We start from the raw sequence: 26,203 nt of genomic DNA on the forward strand, positions 1-26,203 counted from the left end.
AGGAATCAAGACATGGCTCTTTAAACAAGCATACCCTAATTCCACCCAATCCTAACAGATTTTTCCTTGATTCACCTCAATCCCACCCTACCCTATATCCTCTTACCTTATTCTCTTCAACCCTCCCCACCCCCCCTGCCCCCCACCCCGCAACCATCACTGTATATCAAGTACACATGCCATGTTGCACTGTAAATAAGTTCCATATGCTAAATGTATCAAATGCACATGCCATGTAACATTGTATATTAGTTCTTTTGCATATCTAATCCGAATCGAATGCAAATAGTTGTATCGCTGCCTTTTAACTTTACTCTCTTATACTTGTATATTCACCCAGTTACCCCTACCCTGTTCTTTGTAATTTCCTTTCCTTCTCAGTTTTTTGTAAACCGACATGATGTGTCCTACGAATGCCGGTATAAAAAAGTTTTTAAATAAATAAATAAATAAAATAAACCTTCTTACAATCTCAAAGCGAAATCTCAAAGCCCTCAACTTACCCAACCCAATCTACACAGGTTTCCACACATTCACTTTAAAATGTCAAACTCACAACCTTCCACACATACTCTTTCACCATTCATTACCCATGCTAACCAAAAGATAAAACTTCCTAATCAACAAAATCTCTTACTGATAAAGATATTTCTTCCAAGAGGGAGCACCTCATTGACATACATGTGAATGTTACATTTCTATCATTCCTAACCGCAATCATTATAAAAATGATACAATGTATACAGCAATGTTTCCCAAAGAAACAATGTATACAATTTTTTTCTAGAACCCTGATAAATACAATGTATGTATATATGGAAAAAGTCAATCAGATTTGTCTGACAGGATCTTCCCCTGGTGGGTCCAGCAACCTACCAGTTTGTACCTAGTTCACTGTTCTTTCCTTCAGCAGTGTCTCCATTACTTTTCCCACCACTGAGGTGAGGCTCACTGGCCTGCAGTTTCCAGCCTCCTCTCTACTCCCACTCTTGTGAAGCGGGACCACCACCGCTCTTCTCCAATCACTCGGCACCACTCCCGTTTCCAGGGATCTATTGAACAGGTCCTTCAGCGGACCCGCCAGCACATCTCTGAGCTCCCTCAGTATCCTGGGATGTCCCTCATCCGGCCCCATGGCTTTGTCCACTTTCAGGAGCTCTTCCCACACATTCTCTTCTGAAAACGGTGTTTCGTCTACTCCACCCCCATTCATAGTCTTGTTAACTAGCGGCGGTCCTTCTCCAGGGTCCTTCTCCAGGGTATTTGTTTAATATTTCTGCCATTTCTTCATCTGTCTCCACACATTGATCCTTTTCACCTTTCATTTTCACTATACCACGTTGTACCTTTCTCCTTTCTCTGATGTATCTGAAAAATGTTTTGTCACCTCGCTTTACCTCTTTGGCAATCCTTTCTTCCGCCTGAAGTCTCCTTTCCATTGAAAAAGGCTCAGCTCCTGTGCGTGGAAAGCTTTGAGATATTTGAATGTCTCCGGCATATCCTCCCCTATCTCGCCTTTCCTCTAGGATGTACATGTTTAGATCTTGAAGTCTATCCCCATATTCTTTAGAATGAAAACCACTGACCATTTCAGTAGCCCCCTCAGGACCGACTCCATCCTGTTTATATCCTTATGAAGGTGCGGTCTCCAGAACTGTGCACAGTATTCCCAGTGAGGTCTCACCAGGGTCCTATACAGGGGCAACATCACCTCCCTTTTCCTGCTGACCATTCCTCTCCCTATGCAGCCAAGCATCTTTCTGGCTTTTGCTGGCGCTTTATCCATCGGTCTGGCCACCTTAACCCATTGTGTTCCAAATTTTTAAGAGGCTGCCCTCTAAATAGGACACAGGGACATAATGGGTTAAGATCATCAGATACAATCAACTCCAGATCCTGTTCTTCTTTTGTACTTAGAATTTCACCTCCAATACTGTACATCTTCCTTGGGTTTTTGCATCCTAACTCCACATTTTTTAGCATTAAATCTTAGCTGCCAGACCTTAGACCATTCCTCAAGTTTTCCACACCTTCCTAGCTGTCCACTGTTATGTCACTCACAAAAATGTTGAAAAGAACTGGTCCAAGGTCAAATCCTTGAGGTGCACTGCTAGTAACAACCCCTCCTCAGAGAAAACTCCACTTACCACTACCCTTTGTCACCTCCCACTCGGCCAGTTTCTAACCCAGTCAGTCACTCTAGGATCCATGCCAATGCATCTCACTCCTGCCCTGCAGCACCCCTGCTATTCCAGTACTGAGACCCCCACACACAGCTCTGCCAATGCACCTCACTTCTGCCCTGCAGCACCCACTGCTATTCCAGTACTGAGACCCCACACACAGCTCTACCAATGCACCTCACTCCTGCCCTGCAGCACCCCCTGGTATTCCAGTACTGAGACCCCCACACATAGCTCTGCCAATGCACCTCACTCCTGCCCTGCAGCACCCCCTGCTATTTCAGTACTGAGACCCTCACACACAGCTCTGCCCATGCACCTCATTCCTGCCCTGCAGCACCTCCTGCTATTCCAGCACTGAGACCCTCACACACAGCTCTGCCAATGCACCTCACTCCTGCCCTACAGCAGCCCCTGCTATTCCAGCACTGAGACCCTTACACACAGCTCTGCCAATGCACCTCACTCCTGCCCTACAGCAGCCCCTGCTATTCCAGTACTGAGACTGCCAATGCCCCTCACTCCTGCCCTGCAGCAGTCCCTGCTATTCCAGTACTGAGACTCCCACACACAGCTCTGCCAATGCACCTCACTCCTGCCCTACAGCAGCCCCTGCTATTCCAGCACTGAGACCCTTACACACAGCTCTGCCAATGCACCTCACTCCTGCCCTACAGCAGCCCCTGCTATTCCAGTACTGAGACTGCCAATGCCCCTCACTCCTGCCCTGCAGCACCCCCTGCTAATCCAGCACTGAGACCCCCACACACAGCTCTGCCAATGCCCCTCACTCCTGGCCTGCAACAGCCCCTGCTATTCCAGTACTGAGACCCTCACACACAGCTCTACCAATGCCCCTCACTCCTGGCCTGCAGCAGTCCCTGCTATTCCAGTACTGAGACTCCCACACACAGCTCTGCCAATGCACCTCACTCCTCCCCTGCAGCACCCCCTGCTATTCCAGTACTGAGACCCTAACACTCAGCTCTGCCAATGCACCTCACTCCTGCCCTGCAGCACCCCCTGCTATTCCAGCACTGAGACCCTCACACACAGCTCTGCCAATGCACCTCACTCCTGCCCTACAGCAGCCCCTGCTATTCCAGCACTGAGACCCTCACACACAGCTCTGCCAATGCACCTCACTCCTGCCCTACAGCACCCCCTGCTATTCCAGTACTGAGACCCTAACACTCAGCTCTGCCAATGCACCTCACTCCTGCCCTGCAGCACCCCCTGCTATTCCAGTACTGAGACCCCCCACACAGCTCTGCCAATGCACCTCACTCCTGCCCTGCAGCACCCCCTGCTATTCCAGTACTGAGACCCCCACACATAGCTCTGCCAATGCCCCTCACTCCTGCCCTGCAGCACCCCCTGCTATTCCAGTACTGAGACCCCCACACATAGCTCTGCCAATGCCCCTCACTCCTGCCCTGCAGCACCCCCTGCTATTCCAGTACTGAGACCCCCCACACACAGCTCTGCCAATGCCCCTCACTCCTGCCCTGCAGCACCCCCTGATATTCCAGTACTGAGACCCCCACACACAGCTCTGCCAATGCACCTCCCTCCTGCCCTGCAGCACCCCTGCTATTCCAGTACTGAGACCCCCACACACAGCTCTGCCAATGCACCTCCCTCCTGCCCTGCAGCACCCCCTGCTATTCCAGTACTGAGACCCCCACACACAGCTCTGCCAATGCACCTCACTCCTGCCCTACAGCACCCCCTGCTATTCCAGTACTGAGACCCCCACACACAGCTCTGCCAATGCACCTCACTCCTGCCCTGCAGCACCCCCTGCTATTCCAGTACTGAGACTCACACACACAGCTCTGCCAATGCACCTCACTCCTGCCCTGCAGCACCCCCTGCTATTTCAGTACTGAGACCCTCACACACAGCTCTGCCAATGCACCTCACTCCTGCCCTGCAGCACCCCCTGCCTATTCCAGCACTGAGACCCTTACACACAGCTCTGCCAATGCACCTCACTCCTGCCCTACAGCACCCCCTGCTATTCCAGTACTGAGACTCCCACACACAGCTCTGCCAATGCACCTCACTCCTGCCCTGCAGCACCCCCTGCTATTTCAGTACTGAGACCCTCACACACAGCTCTGCCAATGCACCTCACTCCTGCCCTGCAGCACCCCCTGCTATTCCAGCACTGAGACCCTTACACACAGCTCTGCCAATGCACCTCACTCCTGCCCTACAGCACCCCCTGCTATTCCAGTACTGAGACTCCCACACACAGCTCTGCCAATGCACCTCACTCCTGCCCTGCAGCACCCCCTGCTATTTCAGTACTGAGACCCTCACACACAGCTCTGCCAATGCACCTCACTCCTGCCCTGCAGCACCCCCTGCTATTCCAGCACTGAGACCCTTACACACAGCTCTGCCAATGCACCTCACTCCTGCCCTGCAGCACCCCCTGCTATTCCAGTACTGAGACCCCCACACACAGCTCTGCCATTGCACCTCACTCCTGCCCTGCAGCACCCCCTGCTATTCCAGTACTGAGACCCCCACACACAGCTCTGCCAATGCACCTCACTCCTGCCCTGCAGCACCCCCTGCTATTCCAGTACTGAGACCCCCACACACAGCTCTGCCATTGCACCTCACTCCTGCCCTGCAGCACCCCCTGCTATTCCAGTACTGAGACACCCCCCCCCCCCCCCACCCAATACAGCTCTGCCAGTGCACCTAACGCCAACGCCTCCTGTCCTTCCAGCACTGGACTGGAGGAGGAGGAGCAACATGTGGTGCAATTTTTGTTTCCTTCCTTCTTCTGTGCTCCTAAGTGCCGTCGGAACAATGAGGCGGGGTGCGGGAGCGCCAGCGCGTTGCCATGGCAACCCCCTCCATTCGCAGCTCCGGCAGGGGAGCTCCCGAGCCGGGCTTCCCAGGGCTTCTCACTTCGGCTCTCTCAGCCTCCCCGGGAAGGAAGGAGCAGGCACTCGTCTTTTCCCTGTGCTGCCTCCTGCCCTGCTTGGTCCTCCCCTGGCCAGCGTCTCTTAAAGCTGCAGCTCGGCTCGCTCCCTGCGAGGCGTGGAGGAAGGGCTGATGTCATCTTTCTTGGAGGCTTAAGTCGAGCCAATTGGACGGCACCGCTAACAAGTGGGCTTGGCTTTGCAAGAACTGAAGGAGGAGGGCAAGGGCTACAGAGAGGCAGCAGGGAAAAGCCAAGTGGAGGCTGCTCAATAGCAGCACTTGGACTATAGCCATGAGAAACTGAATCAAGCCAAAGACAAGAAGATGTCAGCAATGCATCGGTTGACGTGGAAGTTTTGATGTATATAGATCTATATTTTTTTAATTCTAAAAAAAAAAGGTATAATTGGGGGGTGGGGTGGGTGGGGAGGAGAGGGGGTTGTTGAGAGAAAGCCAGCCAAATCCAAAACATGGACACCTCTACCCATTTCCATGACTCAGGGGTAGGGGACTTGGATGAAGACCTCAAGTGCCAATGTCCCACTTCTGGGGATGAGCAGCAGCAGCACCCCCTGACCCGGCTCAACCAGCTGCACAGCCAGCCCCGGCACCAGAGCCTCTTGCATTCCTCCCCGACTGTTTTCAGGGCCCCTCCTCCCTCCAACTCCGCTGCCCTCCACCCTTCCTCCAGGCATGGCAGCCAGCTCAATTTGAATGACCACTTGGCTGGACCCTCTCCAAGTCTGACCTCCACCAGCGGGGCTGGGGGCGGCTGCAAGCACAGGCAGGCGAGCCCCCTGATCCACCGGCGGGACAGCAACCCCTTCACGGAGATCGCCATCAGCTCCTGCAAGTACAGCGGAGGGGTCATGAAGCCCCTGAGCCGGCTCAGCGCCTCCCGCCGGAACCTGATCGAGTCGGACCCGGAGAGCCAGGCCCTGCAGCTCTTCAGCTGCAGCAGCCCGCCCGAGATCGTCATCTCGTCCAGGGAGGACCACCAGGCCAGCCAGACCCTGCTCCATCACCCCAATGCCACCCACCACCAGCAGCAGCAGCAGCACCGCGCTGGCCCCGGCGGCGCGCGCCCCTGCCCCAAAGCCACCAAGAAGAAGAACCAGAACATCGGCTACAAGTTGGGACACCGGCGGGCCCTCTTCGAAAAACGGAAGAGACTAAGTGATTATGCTTTGATTTTTGGCATGTTTGGAATTGTTGTTATGGTGATAGAGACAGAGCTTTCTTGGGGTTTGTACTCAAAGGTAGGGCTTGCTTTCTTTTTCCCCTCCCCCCCTCCCCTTAAGAAGACGAATGTGCAGACGATAGAAAGATTGTGTGCATAGAGCAAAGAAAGAGGAAGGCTATTTCTGCCTAGGACCCCGTTTGGCTCACGTTTTCGTTTGGTGCGGCTGGAGAGATGTTTTGTTTTTTTTTTTTGCATCGCTTCCACTGAGAAGGAGGCAGCTCCAGAAAGAAACATCCGATTAAAGCCATTGCCAGGGAAATATTTTCCTCTCTTCTTTGCTTTAGAGCCAGCCAGGAGAAGTCATGCAATAAATGTATACTTTGCAGATGATCGGCGCTGCTTCTCCGCCTCTCTGTGTTGCTTTTCCTTTAACCTTGACAGTAAGTGATGTTTCTTTCCCAGGTCGAGTTTCCAGCGGGGTCTCCAGCCTTAGGGATGGGGGGGGCACTTACTGCCTTGGGTTTTTGGGTTGCGTCTCCGTCCTAGGAGAGGCAACTCTCCCCTTCCCGTGGCACGGAGAATCCTTTTCCTGTAGATCCGTTCCTATCCTTCCTAGCACATCTGGATTTCAGGTCCAAGAAAAAAAGCTCCGAATGATTCTCAGACAAAAAAAAAAAAAATGGCCACAGGTGTCAAAGAGAGGGGGAAGCAGCCAGCGCGGAGCCTCTGCTGCCTGGCATCTTTGTTTAGGTTTCAATGAAATCAAATCCACTCAATTATTTATCGCTGGCCTTCCTAACTCCTTTTATCTGCAGGATGACTTACAGGGATTTCGTGATATTTTGGAAACAGTTTTCCCGAGTGGTGAGCGTCATTGTTTTTGGCTTGGGGGCTTTGAGTTATTTATTTATTTATTTGTGAGCCTTTTTGGAGCGCAAAGCCCTCCTCGTCCTTCTCCATGGCTCAGGGAGAATTATTTTCATTGCCTATGGAAAGGTGCACAAATCATAGTTGATTCTTTCTCCCCATTCTGATTGCCCCCCCCCCCCCCCCCCCCAGAGGACTTGGTTTTTCTATGCGGGCGATTTTCAGGTTATTGGAAAAATACTCCTAGGGGAATTCACTCCCCCCTCCCCCCCACTGGTCCCGCTTGCTCCAGCACTGGCAGCCGCCGCCCATTTCACAGTGCACGTGACTCGCGCGGGGCCAGGACTCCTACGCAGGTCCAATGCGCGGCCCCCCCAGAGCCCGCGCGGGGCCTGAATAGAACAGATGTTCCGGGCGTGGTGGCTGCCAGAGGTGGAGCAAGATGACTGCTGGTGGCCAGGGAGGGGGGCTATGATGGAAATTGGAGGGGGGGGGGTGGCGGACGGAGGAGCTGGGAGAGGAGTAAAGAGTGCATGGGGCGAGGAATAAAGCATGGGAGTGTGGAGGGGACAGGATGAGGAGAGAGAGAGAAGTCTGGGGGTGCTGCAGAATTTCACAGCATGTTATAGGGTTCGTTAACCAATAATAGATCGAAAGCCACTGCCTAGTACAGTGCCGGGGGAGGGGGGTTTGATGCTGTTCCACTGTTGAACGATTTTAAATAGATCGGATTGAAAGCAACCCAGAGTTACAAGGCGGTCAACACTTCTTGAAATCGGCTCTAAAATCCCAGGATGGTGTGCTCAGATTTTGATCTTGTCTTCTATCATATCTCCCCATGCTGTAGTTGGAGGCATGTTTTAAATATTCGGTCGCGGTCAGGAGCCGCCACATATCTGGCTAAGTGGTGGGAGGAAAACGGGCTTAACGGGGAGGAACGGACTCAGCCAGTAATTTCGATATTCAGAGTTAGCTGAATATCTTATCCGGCTAACTCTGGTCGCCTCGTAGACTTGTGCTAAAGTTAGCCGGATAAACTTACCTGCCTAACTTTAGGATAGCAGTGTGGCTGCCCTGCTGAATATATAGGCTAATTTAGCAGGATAAGTTTTTTCAGTAAAAAACAAACAAACAAAAAACCAGCAACCCATCACATAGAATCTAGTTTACATTTGATGGAATCAACTTGTGCAAGATCTTTATAGAAGTCCCTTGCGAATTTAATCAGATTGGCAAAGATTTCATTAAAATTACATTCAAAGAAAGAGCACCAAATCTGGCAGGAAAAAAAATCCTTTGCTTTTAATTATAGTTCCTCCTTTATTTATTTATTTGTTTTAATACCAACTCAGTCAGAACCAGTGCTGGCATCCTGACCCAGGAGCCTTCATACCCCCTTCTTTAATAGGAACCATGCAGCAGGGTCCTGGAGCATGGACTCTTCCAGCCACTACTTCTTCCCCCTCTCTGCAGCATTCCCAGCACCCATGGAATGAAAGATCCAGTATTATAACAAAGCTCTCTTCTGCCCCAAACCTATTTTATTTAATACCATTTATGAATATTTGGATGAATCTGCAAATCCATTGCTGGTACTAATATTTTTCCTTCTGAATAGTATCAGGCACTAAAATATTAAAGCTGAAAGGCTCCATGACTTCATATGTTAAGTAATTATTTTATCCATTTGTTCTATTTTGATATTCTGCCAGACTGTAACAAACCACAAAGCAAATGGCATAATACATCAAATGAAACATAAACAAAGCAATGACAATAATGTAAAACAAGGTAGAACCATGCAACCCAATATTCATCCCACAATAAGCAAACCCACTTACACAAGACCAATAATACCACTGTACTTTGACTAAATCACCCACTCCAAAAACAACCAACTATCAAATGTTACAGCTCAGAAAGCTGTAAATTGCAAATCAAGCAGGAAAGCTTGAATAAACAGTCCAGTTTTTGACATCTCACAAAAAGAAGTAACATGACTCATTAGGGATATACAATGGAAGTAAATTCCATTAAAAAGCCGCACAATCGCTATTCCGCATACAAGACAGTATGACTACAGGTACTCTGCTAACAGTACACAGAGTCTACCAAGTCAAATCCCTTACAAGAAAATCAGAAAAAATAGTGGGATAGTGATTGATAATCCCTTTATTGCAATTGATGAGGCAAGCTTTTGGGTCTCAGGTTAGATGATGGTCGGCAGTATTCCCTCAACGGTTTGAAGGACTGTGACGGGAGCTTTTAAACAGGTGCGCACAGGACTTGCCCATTTTATAACACACGTTATAAAATAGATTGACCACACACGGGTGTGCGCACAATTTTAAGTGCGTGCAAATGCTGCTTCCACCACATAAGTGGGGAGATTTTAATAGATGCGCACTGATGCATTTGCCAGTTTGTTCCCAGTTTGCCCAGGTAAGGGATAGGACTTCCAAACCCCCTCTAGTTTAATAGCCTTTCCTTCTCCTCTGTTAGCCCTGACCCTTAATACCCTGCCAGTCCATCTAAATCGCATTGTTTTATTACTTACACATCTTCCATAGCAGAAGTAAAGTTACGCAGCTGGGGATCCCGGCGCGCACCTGTGTGCGTAAGTATGCGCTAATTTCAAGTTAAAATCCAGGCATTCCCAGTCCCCGACCCTTTTTCACAACTTTTGATTTGTGCGCGTAGCGGGGGATATGTGTATATTTGGGCGCCTTTTAAAATCCACTCCATGTGTGCTGGCCCAACATAGTCGCATATCTTCTGGTTTTAAAATTCACCTTTGTGTGTGCAAAAATTTATTTTTGTGCAATTTTTCATAAACCAAATTCAAATTTGTGCACTACGAGCCAATATAATGCAAATAGTAAAGGGATTTCTTTTGCGTGCTGTGTTTTGTGTGCGCATAGTTGAGAGAGAACAGTGCCATTAGGTAGACTTGGGAGACATAGAAACATAGAAATGATGGCAGAAAAGGACCAAAGCTTCCCATGGTAATATCTGCCGCACCGTGCAGGTTACCCCCATGTATCAGTCAGTGCTGCTTGACATGCTTTGCTTATGGACTTGGCCACAGAAGCAGGCTTGTTTTGTTTTTTTTTTTCTTAATGTCTGAGCATCAGTACCCCATATTGTAAAAAAGTCATGGCTCATGTTGGTTGTCCCCGAATCCAAATTTCTCTTTCCTTTCGGCCCCCACTAAGTCTTTTTCTATCTCACTCCTTGGCAGTGAGATAGAAGAAATAGATCAACTAGTAGGGATCTGCTAGATACTTGTGACCCTGACTGGCCACTATCGGTGACAGAATGCCTGGCTTGATGGACCTTTGTGTTGGAGACATGGACCCTTGGGCTGAGATGGAGTTGACCTGCAGGTCCCCACCTTCGGCAGGCAGAGTTGGATGAGGCAGAGGCCCAGCTGGAGCTTCAACTTTACCAGCCCGCGTTCCCCTCGGGCTGAGCCTTTGGGTGCCGGGGCCAGCAGGCCTTAGGTGGGGGCCTTTGCTGATGAGCTGAAGGTCCAAGAAGCAGGCAGTGATTAGTGCAGGCATCATTCCGGAAGGTCCAATAAGCAGGCAATGGTCAGTGGCAGGCGGCAATCAAGCAGGTCTGAGAAACAGGCAATGGTCAGTACTGGGTATCTGTCTGAAGGGCAAGGCAGGATGGATAGGCAGAGCAGAAAGGCGAGGAGCAAGACAGGTGGCAGGGCACACTGAAGAACTAAGGGAGTGAAGACTGACCAGGAGAACAGAAGAACGAAGACACTGGACAGAAGACGTAGGAACCAAAGACACTGGAAATGATGACATTGGAACTCACAAGCACTGAGGCAACTCAGGCTACTAGGCAGTAGGGAGACATGTTGCCAAGGTGCTGGAAGAATGTGATCTATGGCCTTATGTAGGCCAGAGAGTGATGTCATCTGATGGCGCCTGTTGGAATATCCTGCCGCTGGCCCTTTAAGGCTGGGGAACTTGGCACGTGTGCAGCCTAGAGGCAGCGGGGACCAGCGGTGTCCATGGTGTCCTGCCACAATGGCCTTTGGCGGCATCTTGCCGCGTTTGAGGAAGAGGCAGACTGGCGGTGTCCTGAGAAGGTGAACGGCCTGGTCCAGGGGTAAGGGCACTTACATGTCATAAGTTTATGACTGACATGCGTTAGTAGGAGGTATGATTTTAATATAAAACATTTCTGTGTTTTACAGTTACCCAATCCAGCTTTGTCTGTATGTCTGTAATGGACAATGCAGAACTGTACGCAAATCTCATATGCTAGTTTTGCAGTTCTCAAAGGTATTAATCCTGAGAAACTTGGCAAATAATAGAAGGTGAAGATGGAAGTTTAAATGACAGGTGGATATCCTGTTAGTTCAATGACATTTTGCCCAGCATGTTTTGAAAATTGCTTTTTCATCTCAAGTTAATCTGTAGGTAGTGGGTAAACTTTTCATAAGAAAATCACACATTTAAAAGCCCAGTGGATTTTCTTTCCTCTCACCAGTTATTTTCTTGGAAATTCTTTATGTCAGTTGCCAAAAGATCTCTGTGGCAGTTTAATACCATTTTTGTCTCTTATATGTAAGATAAGGCTTTTCAAATCTATCCTGGGGACTCCTCAGCCAATCAGATTTTCAGGATTTCCATAATGAATGTGCACGAGATAGATTTGCATACATTAGAAAAGTGGTCTATGCTAATTCATGTCATGCATATTCATTGTGGATACCCTAAAGACATGACTAGCTAAGTGTGATATAGTAACATAGTAATGACAACATGTAAAGACCCAAAAGGTCCATCCAGTCTGCCCAACAAGTTGTTTAAGGTATAACTGCCACTCCTTCTGTTGCTTTGTGCAGGTGAAGCCCATACGGAAATGTTACACTAAAGTTACCCTGGGTTACCCCATTTCTTCATTTCCATCCTCTAGTCTGTAGGGATTTTCCGTGTTATCCAATGCCTTTTGTCTTCGCCACTTCTTCTGGGAGGATAATCCAAGCATCTCCACCTTTTCTGTGAAGAAATATTTCTTGGCATTGTTTCTGAATCTACCTCTTTGACGTTTTGTATCAGGAACCCTAGTTCTTTAGTTCCCTTTCCATCAGAAAAACTTTGATTCTTATGCATCATCATTCTTGGTGCATTTCAAATATTTAAAAGTTTATATCACATCTTCTGTATCTCTTCTTTCCTCCAGGGTATACATATTTAGATCCTCAAGTCTTATTGTACACCCCACACTATTTTAGTTGCCTTTATCTGGATTGCTTCCATCTTGTCTCTATCCATTTTTTAAACTGTTTATTTTAAATCACACAGAACAAAATGTGAGCAATACATTCCATCTCTTATCATCGTTTCCTGCAGTACAATGAAGACCCGCACCCCAAAACACAGCAAAACACCCCTATTGTGTACGGATAGACTGTACCTCCCCAATGCATCATTCTCAAGAACTCCCCTCGAGTTCTCTCCATTCCCAGTAAGGCCCTCAGTCTCTTTTATAAATGGCCGCTTTATCTTTCAACTGGAACGTAAGCTTTTCCATCCACGCAGTTTCCATAACCTTGCCTCTCCAACAGTGAAGAGAGGGAATCCGCTTCCACATCTGAGCCACCATCAAGCTCGCTGCGTGGAGGAGATGTCCCACCAATCTTCGATGACCTTGCATGCTGATCCTGTTCGGCCAACGGCCCAGTAGATATAACGCTGGCTCAGGCTCCAACGACTGAGAACATATGGTCGATCTGCAGTCTGTAACGCCCGCCCAGAAATCCTGTAACTTCCGACACCCCCACCACATGTGAAAATAAGTTCCTTCTTTGCCGCATCCCCTCCAACACTCTGTCTCACGGTCACTAAATTCAGAAGAAAAAAAAAACAGGCTTACAATACAGACTGCAAACCAACGTATAAAGCAACTCTTCCCTTTTACAGCAAATTGTAATTCTACCCTTTTTAAGATATGGTCTGCAGAACTGAACACAGTACTCCAGGTGAGGTCTCACCAAAGACTTGTACATGGGGCATTATCTTCACTGGTTATGCCTCTCTCTGCAGCCCAGCATCCTTCTGGCCTTAGACACCGCTTTGTCATATTGCTTCATTAATTTCAGATTGTCTGATTCTATCACCCGAGATCTCTCTCAAGGTCTATGCATGTCAGTCTGTCACCCCTAATCACATAGAACTCCTTTCAATTACTGCAGCTCAAATACATAACTCTGCACTTCTTGGCACTGAATCCTTGCTGCCAAGTCTTTGACCACTCCCTAAGATTTCTTAGATCGCATCTCATTCTCTCTACTCCTTCAAGAGTGTTCACTTTGCTGCAGATTTTAGTGTCACCTGCAAAAGACAAACATTACCTTCTAACCTCTCCACAATATTGCTCACAAAAATATTGAATAGAGCCAACCCCAGAATTAATCCTTGGGGCACTCCACTTATCACCCTCTTCTCAGAGTAGGCTCCATTTACCACTACTCACTGTTGTCTGTCAGTCAATCAATTTCTAATCTACCAGCTTGGGATCCACTCCTAGGCTTCTCACTTTATTCTTGAACCTCCTATATGGGACCATATTAAAAGCTTTGCACATCAAGTAAGACTGAAAGGAGACAGGGGGACATTGTGTGGAGAAAGATGAGGAAAAAGCAGAAATATTAAACAAATAGATCAGTTTGGTGTTCAAAAAGGAAGACCCTGAAGGAGGACCGCTTCTGGTTAAGAAGAGTTTTGATTACATTTAATATAAAATATGGTATATAAAATATTTTATATACCAATAAATAAAATAAAGAGTACAGATGGGAATGAGGTAAATACAATCCCATTTTTAGAAGTGTGTTTTGGGTGGAAGTAGCAAACCTGAAAGTGGACCAGGCCATGAGGCTGGATGAGATACATCCCAGGATACTGAAGGAGCTCAAAGAGGTCCTGATAGGTCCACTGAAAGACGTATTCAATAGATCCCTTGAAAACGGACAATGATGCCGCAAGACTGAAGGGCAATGGTGATCCCACTTCACAAAAGTGGGAGCAGAGAAGAGGCTGGAAACTACAGCCTGGTTATTCTTACTTTGGTGGTGGGAAAATTAACGGAAATGCTGGTAAAGGAAAGGATAGTCAGCTATATACAGTCTAATGGGGTGCAGGATCCAAGGCAACATGGTTTTACCAGAAGGTCAAGTCAAACCAATCTGATTTATTTCTTTGATTGGGTAACTAGAGAATTAGATAAGCATTGATGTGATTTATCTGGATTTTCATAAAGCTTTTGACACTGTCCCATATAGAAGGCTCATGATCAAAATGAAAAGCTTGGGAGCAGGTGTCAGGATAGTGGAACTGGTTAGAAATTGGTTGTCTGACAGACAGTGAGTGGTGATGAGGAGATAAAGGGCATGGAATGGCTCCCTTATGAGGAAAAGCTAAAGAGATTAGGGCTGTTCAGGTGGAGAAAAGACAGCTGAGGGGGGATATGATAGAGGTCTATAAAATAATGAAAGGACTTCATTGAGTAAACATGAATCAGTTATTTACTCTTTTGCATAATACAAGGACTAGGGGGCACTCCATGAAGTTAGCAAGTATCGCATTTAAAACAAATGAGAGAAAATCTTTTCATTCAACGCACAATTGAGCTCTGGAATTCATTGCGAGAAAATGTGGTTAAGGCAGTTATTGCAGCTGGGTTTAAAAAGGTTTGATAAATTCCTGGAGGAGAAGTCCATAAACTGCTATTAATCAATAGGGTAAAGCCACTGCTTGTTTCTGGCATCAGTAGCATGGGATCTTCTTAGTATTTGGGTAATTGCCAGGTACTTGTGATTTGGATTGGCCACTGTTGGAAACAGGATGCTGGGCTGGATGGACCCTTGGTCTGACCCAATATGGCATACCTTAGGTTCTTATGAGAGAAAAGTAATAAGTGGAGTGCCTCGAGGATCAATTCTGGGGCCAGTTCTTTTTAATATCTTTGTTATTTATTTATTTCCTCATTATGACCTTTATAACTGCTCCAAAACCTAGCCACTCAGCTACTAATAAACTGTAAGACATTTGATTATATCATCCCAGCTTTAGCAGCACTGCACTGTCTTCCTATGAGAATATGGATCGAGCAGAAGGTGTTGATGCTGATGCATACATTGATCAACAACAGAAAATTCTTTATGGTTGGGTTCACCATTGAGGGTTTATACACCATCTAGATCTCTCTGCTCCCAAAATAAGGGTTTGGTAGAAATTCCATCAATGAAGAATGCACATTTGGGGGGGATTAGAGATTGTGTCTTTTCCGTGGTGGGACCTAATGCCTGGAACCACATGCCAGAGTGGCTAAGAAAGCTGTTGATGCAACTCCAACATTGCTCTCTGCCTCAATGACAAGAGGTAAGGGGAATTGGACTCAAACAGCAACCAACAAGGGCCCTGACTTTGACAGTCTGGGAAACTGATAAGTATAAAGGTGGCTTGTATGGCCAGCAGTTACTACCATAAGCTTGTTGGACAGACTGGGTGGACCATTTTGTCCTTTTCTGCCATCATTTCTATGTTTCTATGTTAATACAGAGTGAGATAATTGCGGTTAAAAATTCTGTAAAGACGTGGTTGTTTCAGCAGGAATTCGGAAGAGAATGTTAAAAAAAAAAGAGAAATCTTTAAGGAATCCCAGAAAAAAAAAAAGGAATTTATCTGCATCCAGTTTGAATAAGGGTCATTGATTCCATGTTAGACTAGGGTCCAGATCAGAAATACAGTGTATTGTATGTATGTGATTCTATATTGGAAATCGCTGTGATATTACCATGAATGGCAGTATTTATTTAAAAGATTTTTGTTATCTGCCCTTCCAAAAAAGTTTGGCGTGGCATAGCAGAAGGGTTAGAAGGAAAAATCTGTCTTTTTTCTGGGCAGCCCTAAGACCTGCAACAGAATGGAAACACCTGAAGGAGTAGAGAGAATGAAAAGTAATCTAAGAAGGCTTGAGGAGTTGTCAAATGTTTGGCAGCTGGGATTCGATACCAGGAAGTGCAGTGTCTGGCATCTGGGGTGCAGAAATCCAAAGGATATGGTAGGAGGTGAAAGACCGATGTGGACGGATAGTATCTGATCTGAAGGCAGCGACGCAATGTGACAAGGAAGGTGTGAAGGAGCATGTCTGAGAAGCCCCCAGAACAGTGTAAAGGACTGGTCCTATCCAGCTGGTCCCCCCTAAGGCAAGGCATTCTGGGTGCAGGAGAAGGTACATCCTGTAACAGTTCTGTCCCAACCATGGGTAAGAAGGGAAAGACAGGCTTTTCTTCATGGGTGGGTCCCACAATAAAACATGGCCATGAACTTAAGATATCTAAAACCGAGCTCTTGACTGTCAAATGGCAGATAAAATACAGAATTGCTATTGATAAAAAAAATCATGAAATTGCCCCCTGGACTGGTACCATTCTATGAACTTATGTTGCTGGCCTTCCCCTGCACTCTGCTGAGAAAAACCTCCTTGAAGTTCCATTTTGTAGAGCTGCACATCTCATGGCTTCTCATGAGCCAGCCCTTTCTGTCACTGGCCCAGCCTATTGGAACACACTTTGCCTGAACAATTGCATACATAGTCTGATTCAGCAATATTGAAAAAAGGCTCATTTATTTAAGATTGCATTCAGCAGAAACTGAGGTCTAAGCATTTACGACTGGTCTTTTAAGAGACCTGTAACGCTGCATGGCCTTAGTGCAAACCATGATTTTTATGTGTGTCTATCGCTGTCAGTCTTTTGCATTTATGTCCGATTGTTTTATGAGTTTGCATTGTTTCATTACGTATGGCTTTATTTAGACAGGTTTTTAATATGTGTGATTTTCTGTTTAGTGGTTTTTATCACGACTGCGTCTGTAACTTTGTGATCCGCCGTGATGTTCCGGAACAAGCGGAATAGAAGTTACGGAAAATAGATAAATAAAATAAATGTGTGAATTAAAATTGCCCAATATTAAAAGAAAAGGAAATTTGATGGCCTGTGCCAGCGGAACTTCTATTCCATCCTCCACCCTATCCACTGCTAAATCTAGCAGGCAATACCATCATGATAAGGCAATAGGGAGCTGGATAATTCAAATTCAGTAACAAACTGGCTCCATCACAATCTGCTTCAATGGTAATTTCTATAAATAACTGCCACATCTCCCACTCGTTTACTCACTGTATTATTAAACACTATTTCATAGTCCTTAGGACAAATTTGATAAATAACTATCCCCCCTCCTCTGTTGGAGTATTTGAAGCTTAAATTTCAATAACGGCAGAACTTACCTCTTTATTTGGTTGGACATATAAATCTATACTAGATGGTAGTTTTTCCTCGATGGCTGCATGTTCTTCACATCCTCCCAATTCAATTATTGCAAAACGATAATAGGAAATTGGACACATTACTATTAGAATTTTTATGGAAAGCAAATAAGCCCAGAATTCCATTGAAATGGTTGAAGCAAGAGTGGGGTAGGAGGGGACTTGCTCTAACAAACCTGAAATGATATAATGACGCATGTTTGGCCAGGATCTTGAGGAACTGGCTGTTTTCTACCTTTTGTTATGTCAATATTAGTATGTAGTAAGCCTCAACATATCCTCTTTTTTATGTTATGTGTTACATGCTTGATGGTTTCAACAATGACTACAGACATCAGAACAAGTATTCTAATAATTCCAGTGTGAAAGTTGTGGAAAAAAGTGGTTAAGAATTTTAGAGGAAATTCAGAGGTCTCTTCTTTCTTGTCCATTTAGGGCAATAAGGATTTTCTGGCAGGAGAGCAGGTGAAAAGTTTCTTTAGCTGAGCCAAATTGGAGATTACACAAATACAACATCTGTTAGGAACAGATAGCAGGATGTTGACTTTTCAACAAATGAAGGAACGTTATGCTGTCAGCCATGTTGACTACTTTGTGTATCTACAAATGAGACATATAGGTGTTGTAAAGCATACTCAACTTGATTCTAATCTATTCTGTAAGACTGAACAGTTCTTGTTGGTAGAAGAAATGGAAACAGTTTCCATTGCAAAACTTCGAAAGGTTTTTCAAAAAGCAGAATTGTTTAATTCCTGTAATGCTCTGGCGTTATCATGGAACTGGGAATTACTATTTATAATGTCGATGAACACATTATTGGGTTGTTTTAAAAAGATAAGTCTCTGATGGAGATGTTTTTTTAAATTTTGTGTAGGGCTTACATCACTCCTGTTAGGATGCATCAGGCCCACTTGATAGACATGGATCGTTGTCAAAAATGTAAGATGGCCCTGGGATCTTTTCTACATGTATTTTGGGATTGTCCCCAGAAAAAAACGTTTTGGAACTGAGTGATTGTTTTTTTGAGCCAAACTGTTGGCCAAAATGTGCCTTGTAATATTAATCTTGTCCTTTTCGATGATGAGCATAAGAATATAAGACTTGCCATACTGGGTCAGACCATGGGTTCATCAAACTCAGTATCCTGTTTCCACACAAGTACCTGGCAGGATCCCAAGGGGTTAGGTAGATTCCAAGCTGCTTTTCCCAAGAATAAGCAGTCAATTTCTACAACTCTACCTATATAATGGTTAATGGACTTTTCCTCCAGAAACTTCTCCAAATCTTTTTTAAATGCAGCTATACTAATAGCTATCACCATATCATCTGGCAACAAATTCCAGAGCTTAATTATGCATTGAGTAAAAAAATATTTTCTCTTATTAATTTTGGGGTAGATTTTCAAACAAGGCGCGTTGGCGTACTTTTGTTGGCGCTCCAGGCGCCAACAAAAGTACGCGGGATTTTAGTAGATATGCGTGGAGCCGCGCGTATCCACTAAAATCCTGGATCGGCGCGCGCAAGGCTATGAATTCTGTATAGCCGGCGCGCGCCGAGCCGCGCTGCCTACCCCCATTCCCTCCAAGGCCGCTCCGAAATCGGAGCGGCCTTGGAGGGAATCCTCTAATGCCCTCCCCTCGTCTTCCCCTCCCTTCCTCTATCTAACCCACCCGCCCGGCCCTGTCTACACCCCCCCCCTTACCTTTTTCCGGGGATTTACGCCTCCCAGAGGGAGAAGTAAATCCCCGCGCGCCAGCGGGCCTCCTGCGCGCCGGGCCGCGACCTGGGGGCGGGTACGGAGGGCGCGGCCACGCCCCCGGACCGCCCTGGGCCGTAGCCATGCCCCCGTACCCGCCCCCAAAACGCTGCCGACACGCCCCCGACACGCCCCCCTCGGAGAACCCCGGGACTTACGCGAGTCCCGGGGCTCTGCACGCGCCGGTGAGCCTATGTAAAATAGGCTCACCGGCGCGCAGGGCCCTGCTCGCCTAAATCCGCCCGGTTTTCGGCGGATTTAGGCGAGCAGGGCTCTGAAAATCCACCCCTTTATAAGTAGACCCAGTAACTTCATTGGGTGTCCCCTGGTCTTTGTACTTTCCAAAAGAGTAAACAACTGATTAACGTTTACTTGTTCCATTCCACTCATTATTTTATAGACCTCTATCATATCTTCTCCCAGCCGTCTCTTCTCCAAGCTGAAGAGTCCTAACCTCTTTAGCCTTTCTTCATAGCGGAATTCTTCCATCCCCTTTATCATTTTGGTCGCCCTTCTCTGTACCTTTTCCAATTCTGCTATATCTTTCTTGAGAACTAAACACAAATCTCAAGATGAGGTCGCACCATGGAGTGATAGAGAGGCATTATGATATTCTATGTTTTATTCTCCATTCTTATCCTAATAATCCCTAGCTTTCTATTTGCTTTCTTGGCTGCTGCTGCACACTAGCAGAAGATTTTAATGTATTATCAATGATGATGCCTAGATCCTTTTCCTGAGTGATGACTCCTAATGTTGAACCTTGTATTGTGTAATTATAATTTGGGTTACTATTCCCCAGATGCATCACTTTAGACTTGTTTACATTAAATTTAATTTGACATTTGCATGCCCAGTCTCCCAGTTTTGCAATGCCCTCTTGCAATTTCTCACAATCCTCTTGTGATTTGACAACTTTGAATAATTTTGTGTTATCGGCAAATTTGATCACCTCCCTTGTTCCCATTTCCAAGTCATTTATAAATATGTTAAAAAGCAGTGGTCCCAGAACAGATACCTGGGGCACACCACTATTCACTTTTTTCCCTTGTGAAAATTGACCATTTAACCCTACTCTCTGATTTCTATCTTTTAACCAGTTCCAAATCCACAATAGGACACTGCCACCTATCCCACATGACTTTTTAATTTCCTAAGAAGTCTCTCATGAGGGTCTTTGTCTAATGCTTTCTAGAAATCCATGTATACTGTATCAACTGACACATTTATCCACATGTTTATTTACACCCTCAAAAAATGTATCAAATTTATGAGGCAAGACTTCCCTTGGTTAAATCCGTGTTAGCTTTGTCCCATTAAACTATGATTATCTATATGTTCAGCAATTTTGATCTTTATGATAGTTTCTACCATTTTGCCTGGCACAGATGTCAGACTCACTGGTCTGTAGTTTCCTGGATCACCCCTTGATCCCTTTTTAAAAACTGGCATTACACTGGCAACCCTCCAGTCTTCAGGTACCATAGATGATGTTATTGATAGTGTATAGATTCCCAATAGCAGGTCCGCAATTTCATTTTTCAATTCTTTCAGTACTCTGGGTGATTTGCTACTCTTTAATTTGTCAGTTTGCCCTAGTACATCTTCCAGGTTCACTGAGATTTGTTTCAGTTCCTCTGAATCATCAGCTTTGAATATCATTTCTGGCATGGGTATCTCTCGTACATCTTCCTGCATGAATACCGAAGCAAATAATTCATTTAGTCTCTGTGCAATGGCTTTGTCATCCCTACGTGCTCCTTTTACCCCTTGATCATCTAATGGTCCAACTGGCTCCCTCACAGGCTTTTTACCTCGAATGTACCTGAAATTACGCTTCCACACAGTTAGTCTTGTGATAAAGGAGATAAACCATTTGTGAGGAAAACCCTTTTATTAGGCAAGATGTCAATTCTGTTTGGAAGGGCTAGGATAGACCTTCCTTCTGGCACTAGAATAATCAGCTTCATCTTTTGATACAGATGGAAAATTTGGCTAGTCATATTAAATTTGTGCGGCGGAGATTATGTCTGTATATCTGGCAAAAATATATTCAGGGTTTATCACACCGTGCTAGAAGATGGGTATTAAATGTTTGAACTCCTGTAGTCTGCCAAGAGTTGGGATACTAGAGGTTGATGTACCCGTTAGTTCATGAATGGGGATGGGATGGGATGTAGGGAGGGGATGGAATAATGACATTTTAGTCATAGAGGCATAAGGAACAAATGCCACCTGTGACTAAGTGATTATGGATTTGTCTATCTTGAATGAGGTAGGATTCTGGATATTATTGAGAGGAGGTGGGAGGCAATGGGAGAAGGGATGGAAGGAAAGGAAAGGAAGACATTTCATGCTAGTGTTTGTACCTCTTTGTTGGGGGGTGGGGGGAGGTTGCTGTTTCCCCTAGGGCTATAAAAGGATTTGTTGGCTGGGGCTATTCTCTCCATCCTTCCCTTTCTCTCTCTAGCTCCCGGGGAGTCAGCTCCTTCTGTGGGGGAAAGGAAACTCTTTGTGGCCCAGGTGATGGAGTGCTTCTCCTGATGTGTGTGTGTGTGTGTGTGTGTGTGTGTGTGTGTGTGTATCTCTCTGGTGATACACAGACAGGCTGCACTCAGGCTGGGTGTTCAAATAAAGTTTACTGATTATTTCCAAAACGTCAATCACTGTCCCACAAACTTTTCACAAATGAAACTGCGCATCTGAGCTATTTACATTATCTCTCTGCTGGGGCGCTTGTGTCCATCTCTCTATCTGCTGGGAGGGAGTCTGCCACTGTCTCCTCATCTGAACACAAAACAGTCCAGTAAATTGGGGAATCTGAGGGGGGAGCCCCACGCCACAGAAAGATCCTACCGGAGTCCCTAGTTCTGTCTTTTGCCCACAGCCTGAGTCCTGATCCCTTTGGGGTGGAGATCCTGTTGGGAGTCTCCAAATCTTGATGTTTCAGTCCTGTTCTCGCCTTCCTCTCTGTGTGACTTCTCTGGGAGAGGATTCTGATGTTCCAGTCTTGACAGAAGCTCTCTATCTCCTTCCTCAAGTTGTGAAGAGGGGTGGGAAAAACCTCCACACAAACAAAAAGGGAACCAATCCAAATGTCTCTGTCCAAAAATATCTCCCGCTGGGTAGTGCTGTCACTGGTCTCGCTTCCTCTAGGGAGTAGAGGGGTAGCTCACAGATCCCCAGACCCTGCTCTCTGGATTGGGGAGGGTTGCTCCTCTCCACGGGGTACAGGGTATTCCCCGGAACAAGCAAAAGTTATGCAAAAGCTGGCCAAAATCTACAAAAATCTCTCTCTCTTTAAAAAGGAGGCAGACCCTACCAGACAGGGACTGTACTGATGAGGAATCTCCTCTGAACACAGGAAAAATACCAAGTTGGGTTAGTGGACCCAACTCCGCAGGCTGAAAGGAAAAACAGCTCCTTACTCTTCAAGAGCCAAATGCCCACACTCTCTCTACCTTTAACTCCACCTTATGCCTTCGGGATAGTCAATCACAGTCAGCTCTTTGGAGAGAGTGAAAAGGGAATGGAAAATCCCACTATGATGTTACTGCTTGTGATGATAAGGGACCTAGGGCCATCTAGGGGCAAACCGAGGGGTTGGCCACATGCTATTGCCTGTGTTTAGGCAATGTTGAAATGGTTTCGTAAGCTTATTATTGTTTAATGAAGAAACGGAAACATAAAGAAGGGCTTGGGAGTAAGAAGATCTGCTAGGGGTGGGAAGCCGAAGTTGGGCAGGAAAGGAAAGAGGAGCTGGGAGATGTAAGAGGGGTGGGGTTGAGAGAGGATTAGTTGGAGGGCAGGGAGATTACTGGAGGGTAACTGCACCCCTGCTAATTTGGTTTGGTCGTCCTCTGGAGCCATGTGAATTTGCAAGTGCTAAAATGGAGTCACACGGGCTAAAGGTTTGGGAAGCCCTGGGACAGGGGTTGAAATTTTTCTATGCACGAAAGAAGAGCAGAATCTGGAACTGATCACATTTGATGATCTGAAGGTGGCCAAACAAGTGGATAAGACAATGGCAAAAGCCAGAAAGATGCTTGGCTGCATAGGGAGAGGACTGGTCAGCAGGAAAAGGGAGGTGATGTTGCCCCTGTATAGGACCCTGGTGAGACCTCACGTGGAATACTTTGTATAATTCTGGAGACCCCACCTTCATAAGGATATAAACAGGATGGAGTCGGGCCAGAGGGCGTCTACTAAAATGGGCAGTGGTCTTCGTTCTAAAGCATATGGGGAGAGACTTAAAGATCTAAACATACAGAAGAAAGGCAGAATAGGGGATATATAATAGAGACCTCTACGGTATGAATGCACTGGAGGCTATGGAAAACTGGGTTTGGGATGAGGATGAAAGAGGGGCAGACTCGGGAGTAATCTAAGTAAATATTGCTTTACAAAAAGGCTGGTGGATGCATGAAATAGCCTCCTGGTGGAGTAGGTGGAGACAAAGACAGTATCTGAATTCAGGAAAGCCTGGCAGAAGCAGAGGGGATCTCTGAGGGAGCTGAGCAGATGGTGTGAATGGGCAGATTAGATAGGACATATGGTTTTTCTGCTGCCATCTTTCTCTGTTTCCATTAAGGCAATAACTAGGGAGTTGGATAGCGGCGTTAATACTTAGGAGATCTGGGAGGGGGATCCACGGAAGTAATGTCTGATCTCATCATGAAACCATCACAGCCTTTATGTCAGGTATCTGAAATTAATGACCCAGCAAACTGCCGCTAATCTCCTCTTCTGAACCCTTAGGTAATCTTCCTTATCCATTGTGGTACAGGATCCCTGTGAGGAGAATCACTAGCCCTGAAGCTTTTATTTCTCTTGTTTGTTTTGCCTGTGCTCCCTTGAAATCCTCCTCCAGGTCCTTCCAAACCCTTTAGATTAAACGCGCTACATGTTTTTCCACAGGTGCCTTGTTTTTTATGCTTTAGATGTGTGAAAAACACACCTCATCTCACAACTTCATTTCAAATGCAGAGTCTTTTTTTTTTTTTTCCTTCAACCAACACATAAAGCCATTTCAGAGCTGGAGAAAAAAAAAAACCCACCGTAATTGCCCACCCTCCGTACAGGCAAGGTTACAGATTCCGAGGCATTTCCGGAGGCAGGGAGCGGGAGAGCTGTGCAGCGTGGGTAGTTTCGTGTAATCCAAAATTCGCTCATTGCCTTCCATGGAAAAATTAACTGCAGAGTAAAGAAGCACAAATCTCGGCAACTAACTTTTCCAGAGGCAAGAAGCAAAGTTGCTTGAGGGCTGTTTTTGGGTTTTTGATTTTTTTTTCACAGAATCGGGGGGGGGGGGGAGGTTTTTTTCATTCTGGTAGTTTGGGGGGCTTGCAGGAGCTGTCGGCCTGCTCTGTTTTTAATCTGATTGGATGGGAGGGGGGGGGGAGAGCAGAGGCAGGGAGAGACTGGTATGTTGGCTGGACAGATTTAGGCCTTTACTACAGTGCCTAGATTCAGCTGCACAGAAATAACAGGGTAATAAATATTTGTTAACCTTTCATTTCTGTTCATTCAAATAGACTAACACAGCAGCCAAACCACTTCTTCCTAGATTTGGCTGATCAAGCTTAGGTGGCTAGTACTACAAATTTGTGAAAGTCGCTTAGATTTTACCCCCACCTAATCCTGCCCACGGGCTGGTCCAGAATGTGACCAGTAGGCTCAAGTTAGCTGCCTATTTAGGGGCTCAGCCCTTAACATTTTTCAAAGGCTTTGATCTAGTGGCTACGTTCTTTTCTTTATAAAGTCGCTTAGTGTTATTGTGTGCTTAGGGTTTGTAGCTTTTAATATTGTTTTATGTTTCAGATTACTGTATGTCAATTTTTTTTTGGGGGGGGGTAGTAATATGTTATTGAACTAAGTCAATAACAAAGTTTGAAATTCACCAAGATAACAATTCAAGATTGCTCAAGATAGTCAAATAACATATACATGTCATTATAATAAACACTGAAGAAAAAACAATCTCTTCCAGATGTACCTAAATTTACAGGAACATAAACATATAAGACACATATCAAATGTCAGAGGAGTAGATGAATGCAATTACAAGTATATTTTAGTCAGATAGTTAACCAAATATGTACCAACAGCATCTGAAGCATGCTGAATACCAACGTAACATAACACACTATAGAATCTCCGAACAATGTTCAGTCAGGTCATCTCAGTCTTTGAAAAAAATGAGCCTACTTTCTGTAGAAAGGGCTCCTTAATTTTTGGAACGTTTTAATCAAAATTCCAAAGCTGACCAAACTAATAACTTCCATTGTACAGACCCGCAAAAGCAGATGCAAGCCATTCCTCCACAGAAGGCGTGGATGTTGATCGCCGACGACAAGCAATATTGAGGCCACTATTCAGTAGGCCTTTTAGTTGAGATGTCAGCCGGATAACTTGTATCATATATTTAATGAGATAAACGTCTCGCTGAATATGCTAGCATAACGTTATCCGGCTGCATGTAGCCGGACACTTTAGAACCTAACTGGCTCTGTTTGAATATAGCTGGTTAGGTTCTAAGTTACCCAGCCTTTTGTGGCCAGATAACTTGCCACTTATCCAGATATTGTCAAAAGTTAGCTGGGCAAGCAGCGCAGCGCTTTGAAATAAAAAAAAAGAATTGACATGAAGGGGCCTGTGGCCGGCTTTCCTCCCTCCCTACTCCATGAAACGGCATCCGCCTCCCACCCCCACATCACCACCGACTGAAACAAATCCTTTCAAGGTTCGTGGGTCAAGCCCCCTCCCCAGCCCTCCATCCTTCCGTTCTTGATAAAAGAAATGGCAATCCAGTCGTGGAGCCTGGGTGCACCCGCTCGTTGCGTATAAGTAGTAGACTTGCCGTTCCCTACCTCCTCCTGGACCCTCTCCAGTTCCCCCCTGTAACTGGCG

The 26,203-nt window shown here is 46.0% G+C and overlaps 1 protein-coding gene across 1 annotated transcript in view; it reads left to right on the plus strand.

The window, feature by feature from the left end:
* The first annotated feature begins 5,599 nt into the window (after window positions 1-5,599).
* KCNN3 (potassium calcium-activated channel subfamily N member 3) overlaps window positions 5,600-26,203 on the plus strand; it is a 69,574-nt gene continuing 48,970 nt past the window's right edge. Inside the window, exon 1 of the mRNA XM_029580939.1 lies at window positions 5,600-6,388. Coding sequence (XP_029436799.1) covers window positions 5,600-6,388 — 789 coding nt within the window. The remainder of the gene's footprint in view (window positions 6,389-26,203) is intronic.

The sequence above is a fragment of the Rhinatrema bivittatum genome, chromosome 16 (assembly GCF_901001135.1).
Source record: "Rhinatrema bivittatum chromosome 16, aRhiBiv1.1, whole genome shotgun sequence".
NCBI lineage: Eukaryota > Metazoa > Chordata > Amphibia > Gymnophiona > Rhinatrematidae > Rhinatrema > Rhinatrema bivittatum.